At 34.8% G+C, this 21,369-nt stretch overlaps 1 protein-coding gene across 1 annotated transcript in view; it reads left to right on the forward strand.

Annotated features, from left to right (window-relative positions):
* Positions 1-3,058: 3,058 nt before the first annotated feature.
* The window catches only part of LOC123552061 (tyrosine-protein phosphatase 10D-like), a 54,864-nt gene continuing 36,553 nt past the window's right edge, over positions 3,059-21,369 (forward strand). The window contains exons 1-9 of the mRNA XM_053535973.1: positions 3,059-3,227; positions 8,286-8,408; positions 10,402-10,539; positions 10,735-10,899; positions 14,021-14,161; positions 14,942-15,091; positions 15,586-15,723; positions 17,983-18,291; positions 19,918-20,226. Of these exons, the coding sequence (XP_053391948.1) occupies positions 3,074-3,227; positions 8,286-8,408; positions 10,402-10,539; positions 10,735-10,899; positions 14,021-14,161; positions 14,942-15,091; positions 15,586-15,723; positions 17,983-18,291; positions 19,918-20,226 (1,627 nt within the window). The 5' untranslated portion in view covers positions 3,059-3,073. The remainder of the gene's footprint in view (positions 3,228-8,285; positions 8,409-10,401; positions 10,540-10,734; positions 10,900-14,020; positions 14,162-14,941; positions 15,092-15,585; positions 15,724-17,982; positions 18,292-19,917; positions 20,227-21,369) is intronic.

The raw sequence follows: 21,369 nt of genomic DNA on the forward strand, positions 1-21,369 counted from the left end.
CCCGGACATTATTCTATTTAAAAAGTTACTCTTTCCGTGTAAAACACCGGCTCCTAAAAAGACTTTCGACGATAATATCTATTAAAAAGTGATCCCCACCAAACCTAACGGACAATTTTACTAGATCTACAACTCTAATATCCTCCATTGCCAATAGTTAACATTTTGATTGTACTACTACTACTGGTGCCGCTACTTCTATTGCTATTACTACATGTACTTCTTCAACTTGTACTACTACTACTACTACTTCTACTACTAGTACTACAACTGCTACTACTGATACTACTATACCTGCTTCCACTAATACGTCTTGTACATCTACCTCTTCTTCTCCTGCTGCTGTTGTTGCTGTCACTTATTCTCTGCTGCTGCTGCTGCTGCTGCTGCTACTGCAACTGCCACTACCACTGCCACTACTACTACTTTCTATTGTTGCCGCTACCGTACTTTACTGCCACTGCCAAGTATTGCAACTTCTATTAATACTAAGTTCTATGCTAGCAGTTTCTTGTGCAGTTTTCTTCTGAAGAATTACTTCATACCTAAGTTTGCAGGGATTATTGACACTAGTGTGTTTTGTGAACGTATTGTAAATTGTTATTTTCCTGAAAAAAAAAATGTATACACCAAGATAGAGCGTCTAGAAATAGAATCCCTTTTCCCGTTGCGGAATGCTCTGATTTATGTGTCAAGTGATGGTATCTGGGGCTATAATGGTCAAACGGAAGGACGGACGGACGGACGGACGGACAAGGGCAAATCTATATGCCCCCTCCCCCGAGTGGGGGCATAAAATGCAGCAATTAGGCCTTAGATACATGAGTTATCACTAAATTTGACCAAATGACCGGGGGTCGTTTTTTATGGGAGTCAATATTCTTCGTGAGGTTCAGTTTACTTCACGTGGGGGAGTCATAGTACTATGATCTGGAGGTCATAATACTATGACCGGGGGGTCACTTTTTCTATAGAATAATGACCGGGGGGTCATTATTCTATGGGGGTCGAAATACTTCATTACACCGGTATTAAAAGAACTGCATTGGATACCAGTTACTCATAGAGTGGACTTTAAGATTCTAGTTCACACATACAAAGCATTGCATGACCAATAACCGATCTATGTTAAACACTTGCTGGCACTCTATCAGCCAGCAAGAAATTTGAGATCCAAGAACAACTTAAAACAACTAGTTGTTCCAAAAAGCAAAACTGTGAGGTACGGTGATCGTAGTTTTTCATCAGCTGCACCGAAGTTATGGAATGCTCTTCCAGCTACCATTAGAGACGCTAAAAGCTTGGATGCTTTCAAACGATCATTGAAACACACTTTTTCTTCAAGGTCTATTGAAACTCACTTTGCACTGGAAAACAAGCTTTACAATGGAAATTATTTCCTAATGTTAATTGTTCTTTAAAATATCTAGTACAATTAAAATGTAGAGTAAAACCTGATTCAGGCTAAATACCTTTTATTGTTGGTATATTTTTTGTGTTGTATTGTATGTTCATATCATTCTGTGATATGTAGTTTGTACAGCGCTTTTTGAACGTTTATTTTATAGATGAAAAGAGCGCTATAAAAATCTGGTAAATAATAATAATAATAAAGTCGCTAACTTCCATTGAAGGAATTACAGAAATGTTTAGTTTATAATCTAGATTATAGACCCTGTAAGAGTCGGTATAATTTAAATTTTCATTGGGCTAAACGATCAAAGTAAGTTTCATTAACTTGTTTACCTGTAAACACCCAGAGTGTTTAACAAATTATTTTGTAATGAAAATTAAACGTTTAGCAAGATAAAGATTTAAAAAGACTTAAACCCTATTTATCAGCATTTGTATTGGAACCTTCTAGAAAACCATAAAATATGAATAACTTTTTGACATATACGATGTCTCGAAACCAGAACACGTTTTACAGTAAAAAGAGACACCAATATTCAAACTAAATGAAAAAATAATAAAGTGAAGCATAATTAGGAATGACATGTGCATAACAAAGAAAATAATGTTAACTGTTTTTTTGTTGTTTTTTTAATAAGGTCATGCCAGTTTCAATGAAATTGGTTTAAGGAGACAAGAGTTATGGCTTTAAGTATTTATATAACATTTGTTCTGGTTATGTGTTTAAAGTCGCTCTTTCTAAAAATAAAACAAAAATAATTTCTGCTCAGTATTTTCAGTAAGGAATATGGCTTTACACCCAAACTTTAAATTTTAAAGCTAGCTTGGTGGCCGTGGTTTTATTTGTATTTTTGATTGCTTGGATGAAGGTAAAGATGATTGTTACTAAATATAGAGATATGATGATCTCTAAGGAATAAGGTAAGTAGACAAAACCGGGTAAACATGTAACTTTTATTGAAATCCGTGTTTTAGTTGTATTTCGGTAGCTTTGGACAAGGAATAGGACGGTATTACAAAAGTAGAAAAAGTAGAAAAAAACTGTTTTAGTTAGTAACTTGGGGTAGGAATGATATATGATTTTTTCACTAAACATGATACTTAGGTATCGTGCACAGAGACCTAGGTTCAGTTGAAATTCGATTTGCCAGGGTCAAGGTCATTGTTACGCATGTACTTAAAGTATGAAATTTCTTTAATTTCTCTTAGAAATGAGGAACTTCTATTAGAAATGTGTTTATTTTTTTCAATGAAATATCTTGAGTAAGGAATCAGACATTGGGACTAAACTGACATCCGTTAAAAATATAAGTACTTTTTATAGGCAGAAAATGCTTTTAAGAATACCGTTTCAAAATAACATTAATGAAGATTTATTTTAAGAATCTTTGCCAAATCTAATTAGGCAGAATTACTTTAATTTCTTTTTAATGTGATGTAATTGAACGCAAGCATGTATTTAAATGTTTGAAAACAATGAGCCTGATCTTTTCCACATATTTTACCAATATTCTTACTGATTTGCATTGGTAAAATATAACCTTGTAAGTGATACCAAATATATATGACATTTTGACTTTAAAGGTTTAAGAATCATGGTCATCTGGTTTAATTTTACCACCCTAGCTGTCACAAGTTTGTTTATCTTGAATCATTACGAATGGTTGTTGTAATACTCATGTTTATTTTAGAGAGATCCCTTGATGAAACATGTGGAGATGATTCACAATGTTCTCTTGTAAGCAACAGCATATGTAACAGTGGTATCTGCTCTTGTAAGAGTGGTTTCTTTCATTCTGGAAACATATGTACAAGTAAGTTTTGTCTTAATAATTTTAAATGCATATTAATGTCATCTTTGGCTATTTAAGTTGGTTAAATATATAGCTGTTTTCACTGGGAAAGTGCTTCAAAATGTGACGCATAAATGTAGCATCCCGGGATAGGATTCTTACTTTTGAATAGCACTTTGATTGATTTTATTTCTTTATAATCCCCACTCAACAGATAAGGGCTATAGAAGTGGAAGTGAATTTTCCATGCGTGTGTGTGTGTGTGTGTGTGTGTGTATCCGTCATGCATGTACCTCTTCTCCAATATATCTTAATGGAATTTGGCTATATATAATGTATAATCCCGAAAAGTCCTTGCTGCAATGGTACAATTCAGGACTAATTGCTTTATATTTATAAACTTTTCTTAGCTTGACAATTGAATAATAAGAAGAGCTAATGTATGTGCACTGATATAACCGCATATCTCAAACTGTTTCTCGTTTTTTACGCATACACCTTCCCCGCCTTAAACCTCTACTCCTTCAGATCATATCCATCCCCTCCTTCAATATTTATATGTCATGTGGAACGATGTGTACAAGGATAACTCAAAGCGATTTGGTTTTGTTTGGCACACACATAAGTTGTATGTTTTCTAACTTCGGTAGTAGTAATAAAAAATAATATCCGATATCAAACTTGCTCACATTGTTAATTGAGAACTACGTTTAGGCCACGTTTGAAAATAAGATGAATCATCCAAATTTATATATGACACTTGAATTTCTCTAAATTTCAAATAATGACCATGTCAATTCTTTGCCTTTGATAGCAGTTTATATTATTATTATTTTTAGCACAGATAAACCTTGTTAAATCTTTAGTGAGACTCTTCTATAAGCATGTTTTCAAAATAAAATCTTTGTTAGGGTTGGCGGGCATGCAGATGACTTAAAACTTGTCGTTTCTGATCAATAAGTTTAGTTATGATTGAGATATTGAAACGAGACTTGGCTATTAAGATCAAAGTTTGGATTACATTTGAATTCACTGTTACTAAAAATCCGCTTAATAACTTAAGTTTGGATTGATGTATAGTAATGAAACTTGGCCAAAAGGCAGCTTACAGAAAAACCAATATTGCCAAGATCAAGGTCAGCATAACTTGATTAATTTATATACTTTAAGAAGCAAAAACTAAAATTGATATAGTTTTTATAAATACAAACATTCTGACTACGTTCAGAAAATATGACCTCAAGTGCTTAACCTTTTTTCTGTCTGTTGTAATTATTAATAACAGCGGACGCGTTTGGTTCCATCCTTATCTGGACTTTTACTTTTTTGTAATATTAAAGGAGCTGTAGATATCGTAGGTTCAAGGTCAGGATCACAGTTGCGAAAACATAAATTCAAATCACTGGGATCATCAGATAAGTAATTTCCTGTTAATAAATTTAGTTATTATTGACATACTGCCATTTAACTTGGTGTATAACAGGTTAGTATAAAGACCTAGATTGTATTAGGAGTCACTGCTGCTGAAAAAGAAGATGATTTTCGCTCAATATCTTCATTTTAGGTATACATTTTGTCACCAACTTTTTAGGGTAGATATTTTTATCAAGACAAAGGTTGGGTTTGTATTTTAGGTCACTCGGATCAGGGTCGTTGATACTATAGACAGAAAATGATTTCCGCTAAATATCGTTAGTGTTGGTACATCTATTGTCATCAAGGTTGGTGTATAGATAACTTTAACTCAGGCAAGGTTGGGTTTGTATTCAAGGTTGCTGTTACTAGAATAGAAAGACAACAGTTTATTAAACCATATTTCGTGGCGTTGCCGTGTTCCTTGTCTACGTAATTTATCTAAAATCTGGACAGAGTGTTTCTCCTTATGACAGCTAGTACAAAATCAAAACAAGGTTATCTGAAGTAATTAAAAAGGGCCATATCATAGAAACATTTTGTTAAGCACTTGAGGTCATATTTTCTGAACGTAGTCAGAATGTTTGTATTTATAAAAACTATATCAATTTTAGCTTGCCTATTTGAAACCTTTCAGATATTATAGTTCAAACATCGTTTTTAACCAATGACAAGCGATGGAATTTCGAAAAAGTAACAAAGTTATTTTCATATTATATCCTAACGGAAAAAATGAGTCACTTAATCACGAAGTGCTTCAAATTTATTGGTAGTCATTGATACGCCTACTTTGAGACAACAACATTCAAGGAGGCAGAAAAACTGCCAAATACATGGACTACTAATAAAATTAAAACCTTTTAATAAACATGTACCTCCTCAAGCATGAGTGAAGATTAGACTTGCCAATAAAGTCCTAGAGACTGAAGAAGGCGTGGTTTAGTTTACTTTAGACGGAGATTTTTGTTGTTTTGACCTTCAAACGGGTTTTTTACCTATAAGTCAAATTGTGTCTTCACTAAGCTCTCTCCGTTTTGGCAAACTTAATTGCGTTAGAATGTCAATAAATGATCTATATCCTATACTTAGCGCTTATTGTTCACATTATTACGATTCGTCAAAGGAGTGTGGTCTCTTTCCCTATATATATATAGTGGAAACTTTTAAAATCTTCTTTTATGAAACTGCTCGTCCAATTTTGAAATAAGTACATAAAGATAGTCCTTGTGTTATCATCTACCAAGAATGTTCAAATTATTTTGAATCGTCAAAAAACACGACCTCCAGAGGGTGTGGTCACTTTTCCCCATTTATATATGGTGGAAACTTAAAAATCTTCTTGAAAGAAACTACTCACCCGATTTGAAAAATAATTTATCATAAATGGTCCTTGTTTGACCCTCTACCAACACTGTTAAAGTTATTTTGATTCGTCAAATAAGATGGGCACCAGGAGGTGTGGTCATTTTCCCTTATATGTATATTGGATATATAAACTATTCTTGTCAAAAACAGCAGGTAGAATTTTAATAATTTTACACAAATGTTTCTTGGGTGACCTTATACGAAGATTGTACAAATTATTCTGTTTCATCAAAAACTATTGCCACTAGATGTGGTCATTTAACCCCTTATTTATATAGTGGAATTATTACAAAATATTCATGTTTGATATTGTCATATCACATCATTCCCCCAATGTCTTACCCTACCTTCGCTCACTTTAACGCGCACATACGCATTACCTGCCTGTATATATTTAGTAGAAACTTTTAACTGTTTAAGCAAGCAACTAAACTCAGGTGAGCAATATAGGGCCACCATGGCGCTCTTGTTTGTATTATTGCTACATAATATGAACTTTACATGAATGAAGAATTATGGCTTGTGCCTATATATACCTTTATTTTTTTTTTGGCTTATTTTGTTAAGTGCAAAATGTATCTCTGTTAGATATGTAGAACTTCTAAAAGGGAGCTTAATATTGCAAAAATCGCGAACTAGCTATTTGGGACCAGAAAAAATGTGTTAAGGCAAGCAATTAGCTTTATCAGCTACAAGATACAATGCCATCGCCGAAGTGTCGTACAACTTCTGCATGCAGATCTACATAATTAAACATCTCACAACTTAGGAAGCCATTTTTTAATTTATAGATTAATCATTACCGATGACAGTTGTAATACTTGTCTTTTCAATGCCTTATTTATTTTAGAGAGAGTTCTAGGTCAAACATGTAGTGCTGATTCCCACTGTTCTCCGGTAAGCAACAGCATATGCAGCAGTGGTACATGTTCTTGTAAGAGTGAATACTTTCGCTCTGGAAACTCATGTACAAATAAGTTCTGTCTTCATATTTTGAAATGTGAAGTTGTCTGTGGCTGCTTAAACTGGTTAAAGCAGCTGTGTCCACCTAAAGCATCACTTAGAATCTTAAATGGCGACCTAGATAGTACCAGTAAGTTCTGTCTTTGAATTTTTAAAGTGTAATAAAGTTATCTTTATCTATATATAAATTGATTAAATATATAAGTTTTCACTGGCAAAGTTCTTCTAAATGTGAGACATTTAATTAGCATGCCAGGAAAGGGTTCTTGTGTTTGAATAGCACTTTCATGAGTTTTATTTCTTTTTAATCATTCATCAAAAGAGAAGGGCTGTGGAAGTGGGAGTGATTGCTCCATCTGCGTGTCATTCATCATGCATGCTCCTCTTCTTCTGTATTCTTAATGAAATTTGGCTATATATAATGTATTATCCCAAAAAGTCCCTAGAAGTTATTGCTGCAATGACAGTTTTCTGAAGTAATTTCTTCTTTTATAAATAAACACATTTATAGCTTGACAATAAGACAAGGTGCATGCGTAAGACTCAGATGGAGCAGCCCCTCGAATGCAGAGTGCCAAGTGGGCCACTTTTGGTAAGCAGAACTGGCGCTGTGGGATGAACCAAACGCCCGGTTAAGGCGCCCGATGCTGACGCTCATCAGTTTCCAATGATCCCTAGCTAAAACGTCATGGGCACACTTACAGGTCAAATAGTTTAAGTAATTTTTCTTCTTCTGTCTTTACCTTCTTTATAACAGATACCCTGGCATAATCACTCGGTTTATAGGTGATATGTGGTTTTGAAGCCTATTACCTTCAAGTTTACGGTCAAAGTCACTTTTAGCTATGACATTTTTTTGTGTCGGTTCGCCGTAAAATCCGATACACTAATTCATACACTCTTAGAATTTTGTCTAAATGTTCCATCATCGAAGTGCCAGTACTCATGTGAACCACACTTCTGTGTCCTGACATTACTTATGAGAGGCATTCATTTCTATATTTTTATTGTTAATCGGCCTTTTTTAAATAAAGAAATATTTGGTACAGGGTTTTAAGTATAATGCTAGTATTCGTGAAGTCACTGAGCATGTTGGTTTGTAAGTTAATTGAAAGGTATTATTTGGGTTGACACTGACGTCTCTCTTAATGTAAATCTCTTGTAGCAAATTGTTTTTAAACACAACACTCACAGACATTATCTATTCTGGCAGGGATTATACATAATACAGTTTTGAAAATCAAAAGAACAAAGATCTCAAAGACATATATATATATAAGATTTTCCCTGAGGTTACCAAGTTTAATTCTTTATGTTTTCAAACACCTTCCATTTCAGAGAGATCCCTTGGTCAGACATGTAGTGCTGATACCCATTGTATCATAGTAACCAACAGTGAATGCAGAAATAGTTATTGTTCTTGTAAGAGTGGCTACTATAAAGATGGAAATACATGTACAAGCAAGTTTCTGTATTTAACTCAATAATCTGAAGAAGGTTAAAAAATATAATAAAAAGATCCACATTAAGTATTAATCCAGAATAAATTACATTATTGTGCGCCACCTTTGAAGAATAGGAGGTATACTGTTATACCCATCGTTTGTTTGCCTGTTGATCCGTCCCTCTGTAGACAATGTGGTTTCCAATCAAAGATTGGGATCGAATTGGCCAAGCTTTATAGGATGATTGCTTGTGATCAGTAAATGACATCTTATTATTTGGATCAGTACGTAGAACAAAGGTAAAGTTCACAGAGAATAAAAATTGTCTGCTCTGTAAGCAAATAATGCTTGGCCTAAAGCCCTCAAACTTCATAGAATGATTGCTTGCGGTAAGTAGATGACCCCTATTATTTTGGGAGTCAGTAGGTCAAAGGTCTAGGTCACCTTTACCTCGTAATAAACTTTCTTCGGATCCATGCCTGCTTTAATTATCACCTCGTCGAAAGGCAAAGGAGATAATGGTCTCCATCAGTCCATACGTTTGTTCATGCAATCGTAACGCTTATTCTTCGGAGCATAACCTCAAAACCATTCAAACAATTTTGTTAAAACCTCACACAATTACGGAGACCAGTGTATGGAAAGTCAATGTACAAGATACATACACCTATTTTGCACAATTGTTGAATTATCACCAAATTTTGATTTGGTCATAACACTTATCTGAAGCATAATTCTAAAACTACGGAATATAATTTATTTACACTTCACACGTGGACTATTGACCAAAAAAGTGTGTACGAACCAATTCATCACTCTCTGAAAATGGCCATTGCGAGGAAGTGCAGTGAAAAAAAACATAGCTGTATCTTACTAAATGTTTTAACTGTTACTAAAAACCTTTCAGTTAGGAGCATAACTCCAAAACTGTTACAGGGAAACTGTTAAATTTTCATGCAATGACAGAAGATATTTTGAGAAAATGCAGTATACAATAACTACAACTCTACTGTGCTTACTTTTTAAACCATTTCCCTTTATTTCATTTACTCATAAATCTTTTGTCTCTAGCATAACTCCAAAACCTATTGAACTATTTTATAGACTTCATTGAGGTCATAGAGGAAGAGCATTGTATGTGTAAGGAAACGCAATTTTTCTTACTTTTTACATTTACTCCCTTTATTATTATTTTTTTGTCCGAGGCATAACTCATTAAGTTCTAAAGGGATTTTATTGACTCTGCCTAATAAGGTGAAGGACATTACTGGCAATGAAGAGTTAGGGAGCTGCAATATGTATAAAACATAAATATTGCATGCATATTGAGCACAGTAGTTCCTGATAACCGTCTGTTTTCATTTAACGCATATGCACAACATTCGTTATTTCAAAACCTTTGCTAAGATAGAGTGATAGCCAAGTGCTGTTCTTATGACCATAATAATGTATTTCTGCACACCTATCAAATATTAGGATATATAGCCAAGAAAAGGACTGCAATTCAATTCAGTTTGTAAATTATATCTCACCAATACAAACAGAAAATGATTTAAAAGTAATATTATAGCTGTTTTGTGGAATTTCTTTATCCTGACACCAGATACTATTTCAGTTAGGTCAAGACGATGACAGTTGTGTCCCTGCGTAAAACTAATAACAAGAGTAGATTGGGTTTATGTAACCTTTTACAATTTAGATTTAAAATTAACACAGGATTTTTATTTTTTTGCACCAGAGCTGAATATAGCAGCTTAGTCAAACTTGTGCTGAAGACCACTTCCTTATGAATCCGGCTATTTTCCCCTCCCGTCTAGCCATACATGGTGTAAATGTACCTGTAACATGAGACTACCTGTCAACAATAACCACCATTTCCAAATTTTCAGTAGTAGTCTTTATAAACAGGTTTGACTGTAGGGTTTTTATTTACTGATATTTATATATGTACCTGAAAGGAAAAACCCGTTCCTGTTATATTCATTATATATAATATTTACATACAATAGAGCGCCAGTTGGGACAATCATGTGATGTAACAAACCAGTGTTCAGCAGTCAATGCAGTGTGTAGTAATAGAAAATGTCAGTGTCGAAGTACATATTATGATACAACCGGATCTGCAACTGGTGGATCTTGTATTCTGAGTATGTTTCTACATTTCTATTTTGGTTACTTGATTAAATTATTTTGATTTTGAAGTCCTATTAATCTAGACTGAGGCTGCTGAAATAGACATTAATTAATATGTTGTGCTAACATGAATTCGTAAATAAAGAGTTAAATTGGTTAAATTGATACCAAACACATTTTATTTTGTTTGCATATTGCTTTTCTTCCAGAGATTCCTCTTGGTGGAACATGTCCACAACCAACAACTACTGTACCAAACACAGCAACCTGCAGTGATACTTATGCTACATGTACAGGAAGTGGTTCTTACACATGTCAGTGTATCAGTACATATTATGACAATATGGACAGTACAGACAGGAAATGTGTACAAAGTATGACAAACCTTATTTCGGTTATTAGCTCACCCGAGCACGAAGTGCTCAAGGGTGAGCTTTTGTGGTCGGGTGAATAGCCGTAGTCCATCGTCGTCCGTCGTCCATCGTCCATCAACACCTTCCAGCCTAAACCACCGGTCCAATTTTGATGAAACTTCACAAGAATGATCCTTGCGTGATCCTCATTATAACTTGGTCAAAGAAATGAATTCCATACAGAATGCTGGTTGCCATGGCAACCGAAAGGAACATTTTAAAAAATCTTCTTGTCCAAAACCACAGTAGTTAGGATTTTGATATTTGGTATTTGGCATCATCTAATGGTTCCCTACCAGTTTTTGCAAATTATCCCTCTAGGGTCAAGTATGGCCCGCCGTTTGGGGTCACATGGTTTACATATATTTATATAGGGAAAAACTTTGAAAATCTTCTCGCCCAAAGCCACAGGGCCTAGGGCTTTGATATTATGTATGTAGCATCATCTAATGTTCCTCTACCAAGATTGTTCAAATTATTTCCCTAGGGTCAAATATGGCCCCGCCCGGGGGTCACAAGGATTATATAGACTTATATAGTGAAAAACTTCGAAAATCTTCTTGTCCAAAACCAAAAAGCCTAGGGCTTTGATATTTTGTATGTGACATCATTTAGTGGTCTTCTACTGAGATTACTCAAATTATCCCCCTAGGGTTAAATATGATCCCGCCCCGAGGGTCACATGGTTTACATAGACTTATATAGGGAAAAATCTTCTTGTCCAAAACCACAAAGCCTAGGGCTTTGATATTTGTAATGTAGCATCATCTAGTGGTTCTTTACCAAGTTTGTTCAAATTATTCCACTTGGTTCAAATATGGCCCCGCCCCGGGGTCATATTGTTTATATAGATTTATATAGGGAAAAAAATTGAAAATTTTCTTGTACAAAACCACAGTAGCTAGGGCTTTGATATTTTGTATATAAAATTATCTAGTGGTCCTCCACAAAGATTTTTCAAATTATCCCCTAGGGTTAAATATGGCCCCGCCCCGGGGTCACATGGTTTATATAGACTTATATAGAGAAAAACATTAAAAAACCTTCTTGTCTGAAACTGGAAGGCCCAGACTTTTGATATTTGGTATTTTGCATTGCCTAGTGGTCCTCTATCAACATTTTTCAAATTATGCCCCTTAGTTGAAAAGAGGCCCCATCCAGGGGGTTCCAAATTTTACTTAGACTTATATAGGATTTTTTTTTTAAAAATCTTCTTGTCTGAATGTTCAGTGTCTAGGCCTTTGATATTTGGTATGTATCACTGCCTTGTTGATCTCTAACAAGATTGTTTGAAATTTGGGTGAAATGAGGCCCCACCCCGGGGGTCACTTGTTTTATGTATAACACATAAGTTATTCAGGAAAAAATACTTAAAAATTATCAGATCATATTTCCTAGACAGTTTAATTATAATTACCTGATGATCCCAAGTGATTAGGGATCTTAATACTGACTTTCAGTGACCATGAATGTAACCTACTGACCTACCTTCTTGTATTTTAAGATACGGCCTTGAAATTTAGATGACACGTACAGTTTTGCACACCGGTCTTAATACTGACTTTCAGTGACCATGAATATGACCTACTGACCTATTTTCTTGTTTTTTAAGATACAGTCTTTAAATTTGGATGACGTGTACAGTTTTGCACACCGATCTAAAAACTGATTTTCAGTGACCTTGAATGTGACCTACTGACCTACTTTCTTGTTTTTTTTTTTAAGATACAGCCTTGAAATTTGGATGACTTGTACAGCTTTGCATACCTATGTTAAAACTGACTTTCAGTGACCATGAATGTGACCTACTGACCTTCTTTCTTGTTTTTTTTTAAGATACAGCCTTGAAATTTGGGTGACATGTACAGTTTTGCACACCGATGTTAAAACTGACTTTCGATGACAATGAATGTGACCTACGACCTACTTTCTTAATATCAGTTTGACATTTGATACATGTAGCTCATATTACTCAGTTGAGCGATCCAGGGTCATCATAACCCTCTTGTTTATTTTTTTGCATGCATTGTCTAAGACCTTTTTGAGAGAAACTGACATATATATAAAAATGTCTTGTATATTGCACTTTAGCAAAATGTCAGACGATTTCTCAGTAGTAACAATTAAGGTGCTTTCGTCATACATGTATAACCATGGCTTGTAATTTAGCAACAAAAAGAATATTGTCACTTACATTCAAAGACGATTGTAACCTTATGATTAAGATATTAGATACCTAATAGAAATATTCAAAGAATGGCATTTGCTTGGTACATTCTTAAAGTTGACCTTGTTTTGCACTGTTTTGCAATTTTTGAGCAACTTTTACTGTGACTTTTTATAAATTTTGTATAACTTCCTTAAGCACAAGTAGAGACAAATTTCAAAGTGATGGCCACTGTCTAAAACGTTTGCAGAGTATTCATTATATCAATAATTTGGTGAAAGAAAAGTCAAACTATTGATACACAATTATAAAACACAAAATAAAACTGTCAGTATCATTTTTTCTAGGGTACAAGTAAAAGGGTTTATTGAGACGGAATTCTAATTCAAACATTGAAAAATTAAGGTCGAGTCCTGCGGGACTGTTTATAATGCTGTCACTTCATTCAAAAATAACCTTGGGGCAGAAATAAAACCTACAATAGAGAACTTTTATCGAATATAACTCAGTAATTTTTAAAGATGTCTAACTCTGCCCCCACCCCCACCCCCCTTCCCTTCTGTTTCAGAGGAAAATTCACTTTGAACAGCAAGAAATCGCTTATCAAATCAAAAATTCCCAATTTTGTAAAATAAATCAATGACAAGTCTTGAAAAAAGTAAACAGGAATATAAGGAAAAACAATTGGTCCTTGTGGGCCTGAACCTATGAAACTTAAAAAACCCTTGAAAAATTGAGGTCAAAAGTAGGTTTATGGTATGAATTATTAACTCTTCAAAAGGAGGTATATTATAAGCTATCTTATATCTTAAAACAATTTTAAAATCTCTTTTAAAATGTTCAGAAGCTGGTACATTTGCATTATCTCTGCAGTGATACCTGATAGAAAGAGTTTTCATTATATTATAATTTCAGAGGTTGGACTTGGATACAGCTGTCCTAGACTAAATGCCTGTGGAACTTCTAATGCCGGTTGTGTTGGTGGAAAATGTGTATGTGACATTCAGTACTATGATGACAACGGTTTCACAAATAATGGAGGAAGTTGTGTCCCCAGTAAGTTTCTTGTTACATAAATTAAATCAAACCTTATTTTTAAGAGTCTCATATATGTATCACATAATTAGTTGGGTTGCCTTTTTTTTAAAAAAAATCCAAGCACGTTATTAAGATAAAAGAGCTTTTTTCTTGTATTTTGGTAAGGGTTTAAGGAACATTACGTTGAAATTCATTTTTGAAGTAAATTGAAAACTACACAAAACTAGAAGGTGTTTTTGTCACAAAAAACATATGTCTCCCCCCCCCCCCCCACCCCCTATGTATACCTTTATCTCTGGCGGCCATTTTGTGCAGCGAAGCGGAACGTGTCAGCGATATGCAGAACTAGGATTAGAACTGATCACTCCTGAGAAGTTTAGTCGAAATCTGTCCAGCTGTTTGACATGTGAAAGCCGGATAAGATTTTTCTACTTTTAGCTCTGGTGGCCATTTTGTGCAGCAAAGCGGAACGTACTGGCAATATGCACAACACTTCTGTGCAGTTTAGTCGAAACCCGGCAAGCAGTTTGACCTATGAAAGCTGGACAAGCTTAATGCGGACGGACGGACGGACAGACGGCTAAGGCAAAAACAGTATGTCTACCTCACCTATTGGGGAGACATAATGAGAAGTTAACTTTAAAGCAGACATGATTTTGTTCATTAGAACACTTTATTGAGCCTTTTTTAATTATTAAATTTGAAATGAAATTTATATATACATATTTCTGGATTGTCAGACAATATGACTCTTAATATACCTGGTATGTACTTTAATGCATGCTATGGATATTTCAGGAATATCTTTAGGAGCTTCTTGCAATGGTAATCCACCAACAAATCTCTATCAGTGCAGTGATACAAGTGCGACATGTTTATGGTCCTCTGGTTCCTACAGATGTACCTGCAATACGGGATACCACCCGGAAGGTTTAGAATGTATTGCCAGTGAGTAGCAAGATTTACTGCATTGCTGTAACACAATAATAAATATTACTGAGTGTCTTTAAAGAACAAAATATCAGGTATTGAAATTTTGTTGTAATTGATAGAAAATACTTTTATTATGAGGGATTCATGTTTTGACATCAGTAAGCTATTCTAATGCCCACAATTTAGTGTTGTTTCACCAATTTAAGGTTCAAAACTCTTTTTTACTTAGATTGAAAGTACAAGTCTTTTATTTACTCGGGTTATAAATCTATACCGGCCTCAGTGTCATACGGTAAAAGCCTGCATATGTTAATTTAATTGCAGGTATTGAAATTTAACCTTTTGGTCACCTACCATGCAGATAAATAAAAGTAAACTATTTTCTCTTATTACTGCTGGCTTTGCATAGTAGCATAATTGAAACTAAGATTCAGTCCTTAATATAACGCCACATGCGAAGTTCGTGCTACGAAAAAAATATGTTCACTGCCATGTTTTGTTTTATACAGATAAGCCCCTTGGGGAGACATGTTCTTTTCCAACTGATTGTTCAGATCCTGCATCAGGCTGTTTGAATAGCAAATGTACCTGTGGTCACAATTATTATGACAATAATGGCTTTACTCAAGGAGGAACATGTTCACCAAGTAAGTTTTCAAAGTTTTATGTTTACCTGCAAAATTACATGATTTAAAAGAAATCCAATAAGTAAAGGGCACCTGCCACAGACGGAAAAGGAAAAGAAATTTGAATATGTTAACATCAATTATATTTGAAAAAATGTCACAATAAATTTACCAATAATAACTATTATGCTGAGAGTTTGACAACTTTCAACATCAGCCGTACCATTTCTCAGACTTTATCTTCTGACAATGTGTCAATATACATCATAAAGATATCGTTTTTAAATATGAGATTTTGATTATTGATTACAACATTTAAAACATAAACACAATTTTAATAGCCTTTTTGGTCTGCTGGTATTTCTGTACGAAATATGTACGACGTCATAAACATTCTCCTGAAGATCCATATTAATGGGGAAACCGGTTGAGATTTTTAACTTATATATTTTACTGAATTGGTTTAAACAATATTTTATTCAGTATAATTACAGTTGTTACAATAATACATATAGCAACACTAAGGATTGAGTAGGAAGCTATATTAGCTTTTTTAAAAACTCTCTCCCTAAGAGAGAATTAAACCATGTAATATCAAAAAAGGCATTTCCTTCAATCTTTTTTCCCGCTATATTATCCGTATTGTTCAACAATAGTACATTTTGGATATATATATATATATATATGCACGCCCAGTGGCAAAGGGAAAACGTCATTCGGCCCCAAAACGGATAATTCAAAGGGAAGTAACGTCAACGTAAAATAAAAAACTCCGACATTCCCCCGCATTTCGTGGAAATTTAATGACGTTGAGTGAAAATGTCTTTATTTATCAGTTTTTACGCGTTTTATGCTAGAATAGCGTTAGTGCATGTTTATTTCGTGGTATAACATCTTCAGAATTTCTGGGTTTACGTTGGTACCATCGCCCTACCGAGCTCGGGCACCAACCAATCGTTCGGTATTCTGCAGATGTTAAAGCACGAAAACAACATGCGTTGTCCCTACATGAGAAACAAGGATTTGCCTTTATTGATAATAACAGATTTCAACGAACGCAACGTCAAAATATTTTATGTTGAATATAGACATTAATTCTTTTTCGAATTTCATATGTCCGCATTGACCAGCATTCTAACATAAAATTGCTGTTCTCGTCACTTTTAAATGGTGGGTGGGTTTGGGTTAACAGGAGAGAAACGTGTATTAGCAGAGAGATTCTCGCGCGCACGTGCTGTTATAACTCCTTTTACATTTGCACGTTCCGTGGCAAAGCATAACGCATTACGGCCCCAAAACGAAAAATTCAAAAGAAAAAGACGTCAACGTGTAAAAAACAACACAGACATTCCCGCGCACATGTCATGGAAATTCAGTGACGTTGAGGGATAATTATTCGTTTATTAGTTGTTTACGCATTTTATGTTAGAATAATGTAAACGCAGGTTCATTTCGTGTTATAACATCTAAAGAATCCCTCGATAAACGTTGGTACCCTTGCCCTACCGGGCTTGGGCACCAACAAATCCATCGGGATTCTGCAGATATTATAACACGAAAAAACATGCGTTATCTCTACATTCAAATTTTTGTCGTATATAGGTTTTTGCACGACGTTAAAAAGTGTTTGAATGTCTAATGTTTTACATGTATGTTGTATGCTATGCGAAAACCAAAGTTAAATGTCTTAGTTTAAACTTCATATATACAACGTCGTCTTTTGCACGACATCCGCATTTTTATTTGTGCTGAACAATGTTCATATTTTCCGAGTGTCTGATGTTGCGTACTGATCGATTTTTTTCGAAACGGTTGTATGTCGTATGTCGGGTGCTAAACGATATTGAGCTGTTTTGTTCGAATATCGTATGTCCAATGTCGTTTTGTTTGCACGACATTCTTTTTCTCATTAAATTGTCGTATGTCGCTTGTTGGACGGCATTCAATAGTTTTTGAATGTTGTATGTTGTATTTCGCTACCTGAATGACATTCGTGTTGTTTGTATGTCACAAACAGAGTTTTTTTTTCGTATGTCGAAAGTCGCTAGCTAAACGACATTTATTCTTTTACAAATGACGCGTGCTGAAGGACATTTAAAATTTTATAAATTGTCGTATGTCCAGTGTCGTCATTTTTGCACGGCAGTCATATCTAAATATCGTATTTCGCGTTTCGAACGACATTTACATTAGTTTTTTCGAATACCGTATGTCTTATGTCGCATGTTTAACCAACTTCACTAAGCATTGTTGCTTATGGTTAAATGTTTTTTTTTTCAGTGACAAATCTTCAAGTTACAAATATTGTCTTTCCGTCATCCTCAGTAAAAACAAATGAGATTACAGTAACATGGTTAACACCAGTTAATTATAAACAGTTCATAGATCGGTATACTGTGGAATGGAAGCGGACTTATGATAACAGTATTGCTGTTCAGTCAGAAAGTGTTGCTTCATCCGGTACATCACTGACACTTACAAGAGGAATAGAGTCCGGTAGAGCATACACTGTGACCATCATATCAATAAATAACCAAACACAGACAAATACAGAAAGAACTTCATCAGTTAGTAAACAACAGGCTGCAAGTAAGAGATTAATATTGTTTGAAGTCCTACATGAGGTTGTTTGATATCTACATCCATTGTTTTCGTTTTATTTTCATAATTTAAGTTAAACAATAAGTCCAATGAAATATATATTATACCAGATTTATAGCACCCTTTTCACGATAAACACGTTCAAAGGGTCATAACATAGCACAAAGCACTCTATCAGGGCGCCAAGTTCATCTTCAAGTAAATACACAGAGCGATCTGACCAGAGAGACAGAGTGAGAGACAGCCCCCAGAACACACACACACACACACACACACGCGCGCACAGAGAGAGAGAGAGAGAGAGAGAGAGAGAGAGAGGGGGAGGGAGGGAGAAAGAGAGGGAGGGGGGAGAGAGAGAGAGAATTCCTTTAAATACAGGCTAACTTAGCCTAGCTCTTGATAGTCTGGTTCGTCTTTTATCGCAAATGCACACGAAGCCGTCTTTCCTGGGTAGATCCAGTACTGGCCTCTAAGTTAGGTGGGATACACACAAGAGCATCTCAAAATGGCATGCAGGTCACAAATATAAAGCGTGAACAAATGTTAAGAGTATAATTGCATTTCAAGCATGTTATCGTCATTTGTTTCTTAAATGGAAATCAACTATTTATTCCACAACAAAACGGACAATATTATAACAAACCAGTTGTATCTTGAGACTCATGTATTTTAAAAGATATTGTCATGATAGTGGTCATGGCTGTAAAATGTTCGCAGAGGACATTAGAATGTACAAAATGTTTTGATAAATATATATATATGCATATATTCAATGATTTGGTGTTTTATGTTTACGTGCAGAACATTAATCTAAAGGCAACGTGAAGCTAAGGAGACAAAGACCAAATAACTTAAATCTGTGTCCGCTGCATTAAACCGCTGCGCCGGTGGGAAGATTTTCCTAAATCTAGGATTAAATATTTACCTCCTCAAGACGACGTAAATATCACTTTATGTATGATGGCTGATTTCTGCCATTTCGTGTTTTTGTGTTGGCGGGGCGAAAACACGTCAACACGAAAACACAACAGCACGACAAATTTTACACGAAGGCACGACATTTAGAGGGCGCCGACACGACACATTTATTTGTCGAGTTTTCGTGTTGGCGGGTATGAATATGTCGTATAGGTGCCCTTTATTTGTCGTGTTGTCGTGCTTTCTTTATGTCACTTTGAGGTGAAAGATCAAATTGGTATTTTTTGTCTATGTTCCCAACTACTGAAATAAATTTCATAAAACTGTCATCAGTAATTACTCTCATGCAGACTACCTGCCGGAAGCACATCCCGTATCACTTTATTCTAGGTCAAGGTTACACTAAGAGGTCAAAGATCAATTAGCTTAATTTCATGTCCGCTCGCTCCTTATCGTCTTAACCACTTGAAGGATTTTTATAAAACTGGCATCAATTGTTAACCTCATTAAGACGATATATAGATTGCACAACTCAGGATCACACTTGTATATCAAAGATCACGATTAAACAATTTTATTTTTTTTTTGTATCGACATCTGGCTGTATTAATCACCTTAAATCACAGCTCTAGTTTTTTTATTCCAGCATGTTACTTTTATGTGCTTTCTGTAATGTTATACTGCGTTAATTTTCAGAACCAGCTGTGACTAGTGGACTAGACTGGCCCAACAGTGATCGAGATGCCACTACTGGTACTATCAAGGTGGCTTGGGTTGCTGCAGCTGGTTATGTAGGTCAGTACCAGGTACAGTTGCTAGATGGAACAACAATGATCAGGTCAAAAACAGTTAATTCGCCTAACACACATGCTGAGTTTCAAAGTTCAGGACTTAGAGATGGATATAGATACAATGTTGAAATAGAGGCACGCAGTGAAAGTTACGATTCCGGAAAACGTGTATCAGGAGAAACGTTCACAGCAGAATTCAAAACTACGCCCAAAAGTGAGTTAATTTTAAGAATTAAAATGCCTTTTTTCTTGTAATAGCGTTAGAAAAGCAGGTTTACAGCTATAAAATTTATTTTCTTATTCAGCGTTGTCAGCTTTGCAACAAAATAATTCTAATTACTTAATTTTTTAATAACTAAGTGCTACATTTTGTGCGGTTACACGGGTATAAACCTCAATCTGATAACTTAAAAATCTATGAATTGCGCTAGCAATTCTTGAATAATTTGCAATAAGTTCTATTAATGTTATATCCAACAAACCGCACAAGAAATCAACCATTCAGTTCTTATATATACATTTTAAAGTAACTTTCTACAAAAATAAGTTATTTTCTTTTAAAACAAAAATGATATAAATGCCAGGTCATCGATCTTTGCATTCAATTTTAACAGCCAGACTCTGGTTTCAGACTCTGGTATAATGAAAATGACTTGACTACTTTTAATTGTAATTTGCTTTCGAATAAACAGTAAGTTACATGAACTTTGTCCAATGATAAATCATATAGTCGTGGCGAATCAGTTTTGATAATCACTGTCGGATAAACGAATTTTAATTGTAATTGATTGCTTTTTTTGAAATTTTAGTTTCCAGTTTTGAAACAATATTTTCGAACGATGACATTTTGATTATGTTTAAGGAATAAGGTCAGTAATTCGGTCGAAAATGTTATTACTTGTATTTGTTAAGAAAAACATGACTTCAGTTAGGATTTTAATTTACCAGCCATTGTTTCGACCATTCATCAATGATTTGGAGATCACGGTTTATAGTCATTTCTATATAAGGCGTGTCACTAGATGAGACAGCCAAAGACCTGTCGTCAACACAGAGGCGCGTTACACTTAGTAGATTTTCGGCAATGTCATTTACATAGACGGTAAATATCACAAATCCCGAAAAGTTGTAAAGAAGTAAATGTAATCGGTTTGAAGTTGCCAGGACAACATTAGAAGCAAATTGAGCAGTGAACTGCTGCTACTGCCATGAGTTAGACAGGTTAATAAAGCTGTTTTACAGTTTTAATGATATTAATGACACAAGGTATAGTTCGGTTTTGAAGTCAGTTTTTAATAATGATTTAGGTAGTGTTTACATATCAGTATGATTCAGTATGAAATAACGATATATTTTG

This window comes from Mercenaria mercenaria, unplaced genomic scaffold, assembly GCF_021730395.1.
Source record: "Mercenaria mercenaria strain notata unplaced genomic scaffold, MADL_Memer_1 contig_618, whole genome shotgun sequence".
Classification (NCBI taxonomy): Eukaryota; Metazoa; Mollusca; class Bivalvia; order Venerida; family Veneridae; genus Mercenaria; species Mercenaria mercenaria.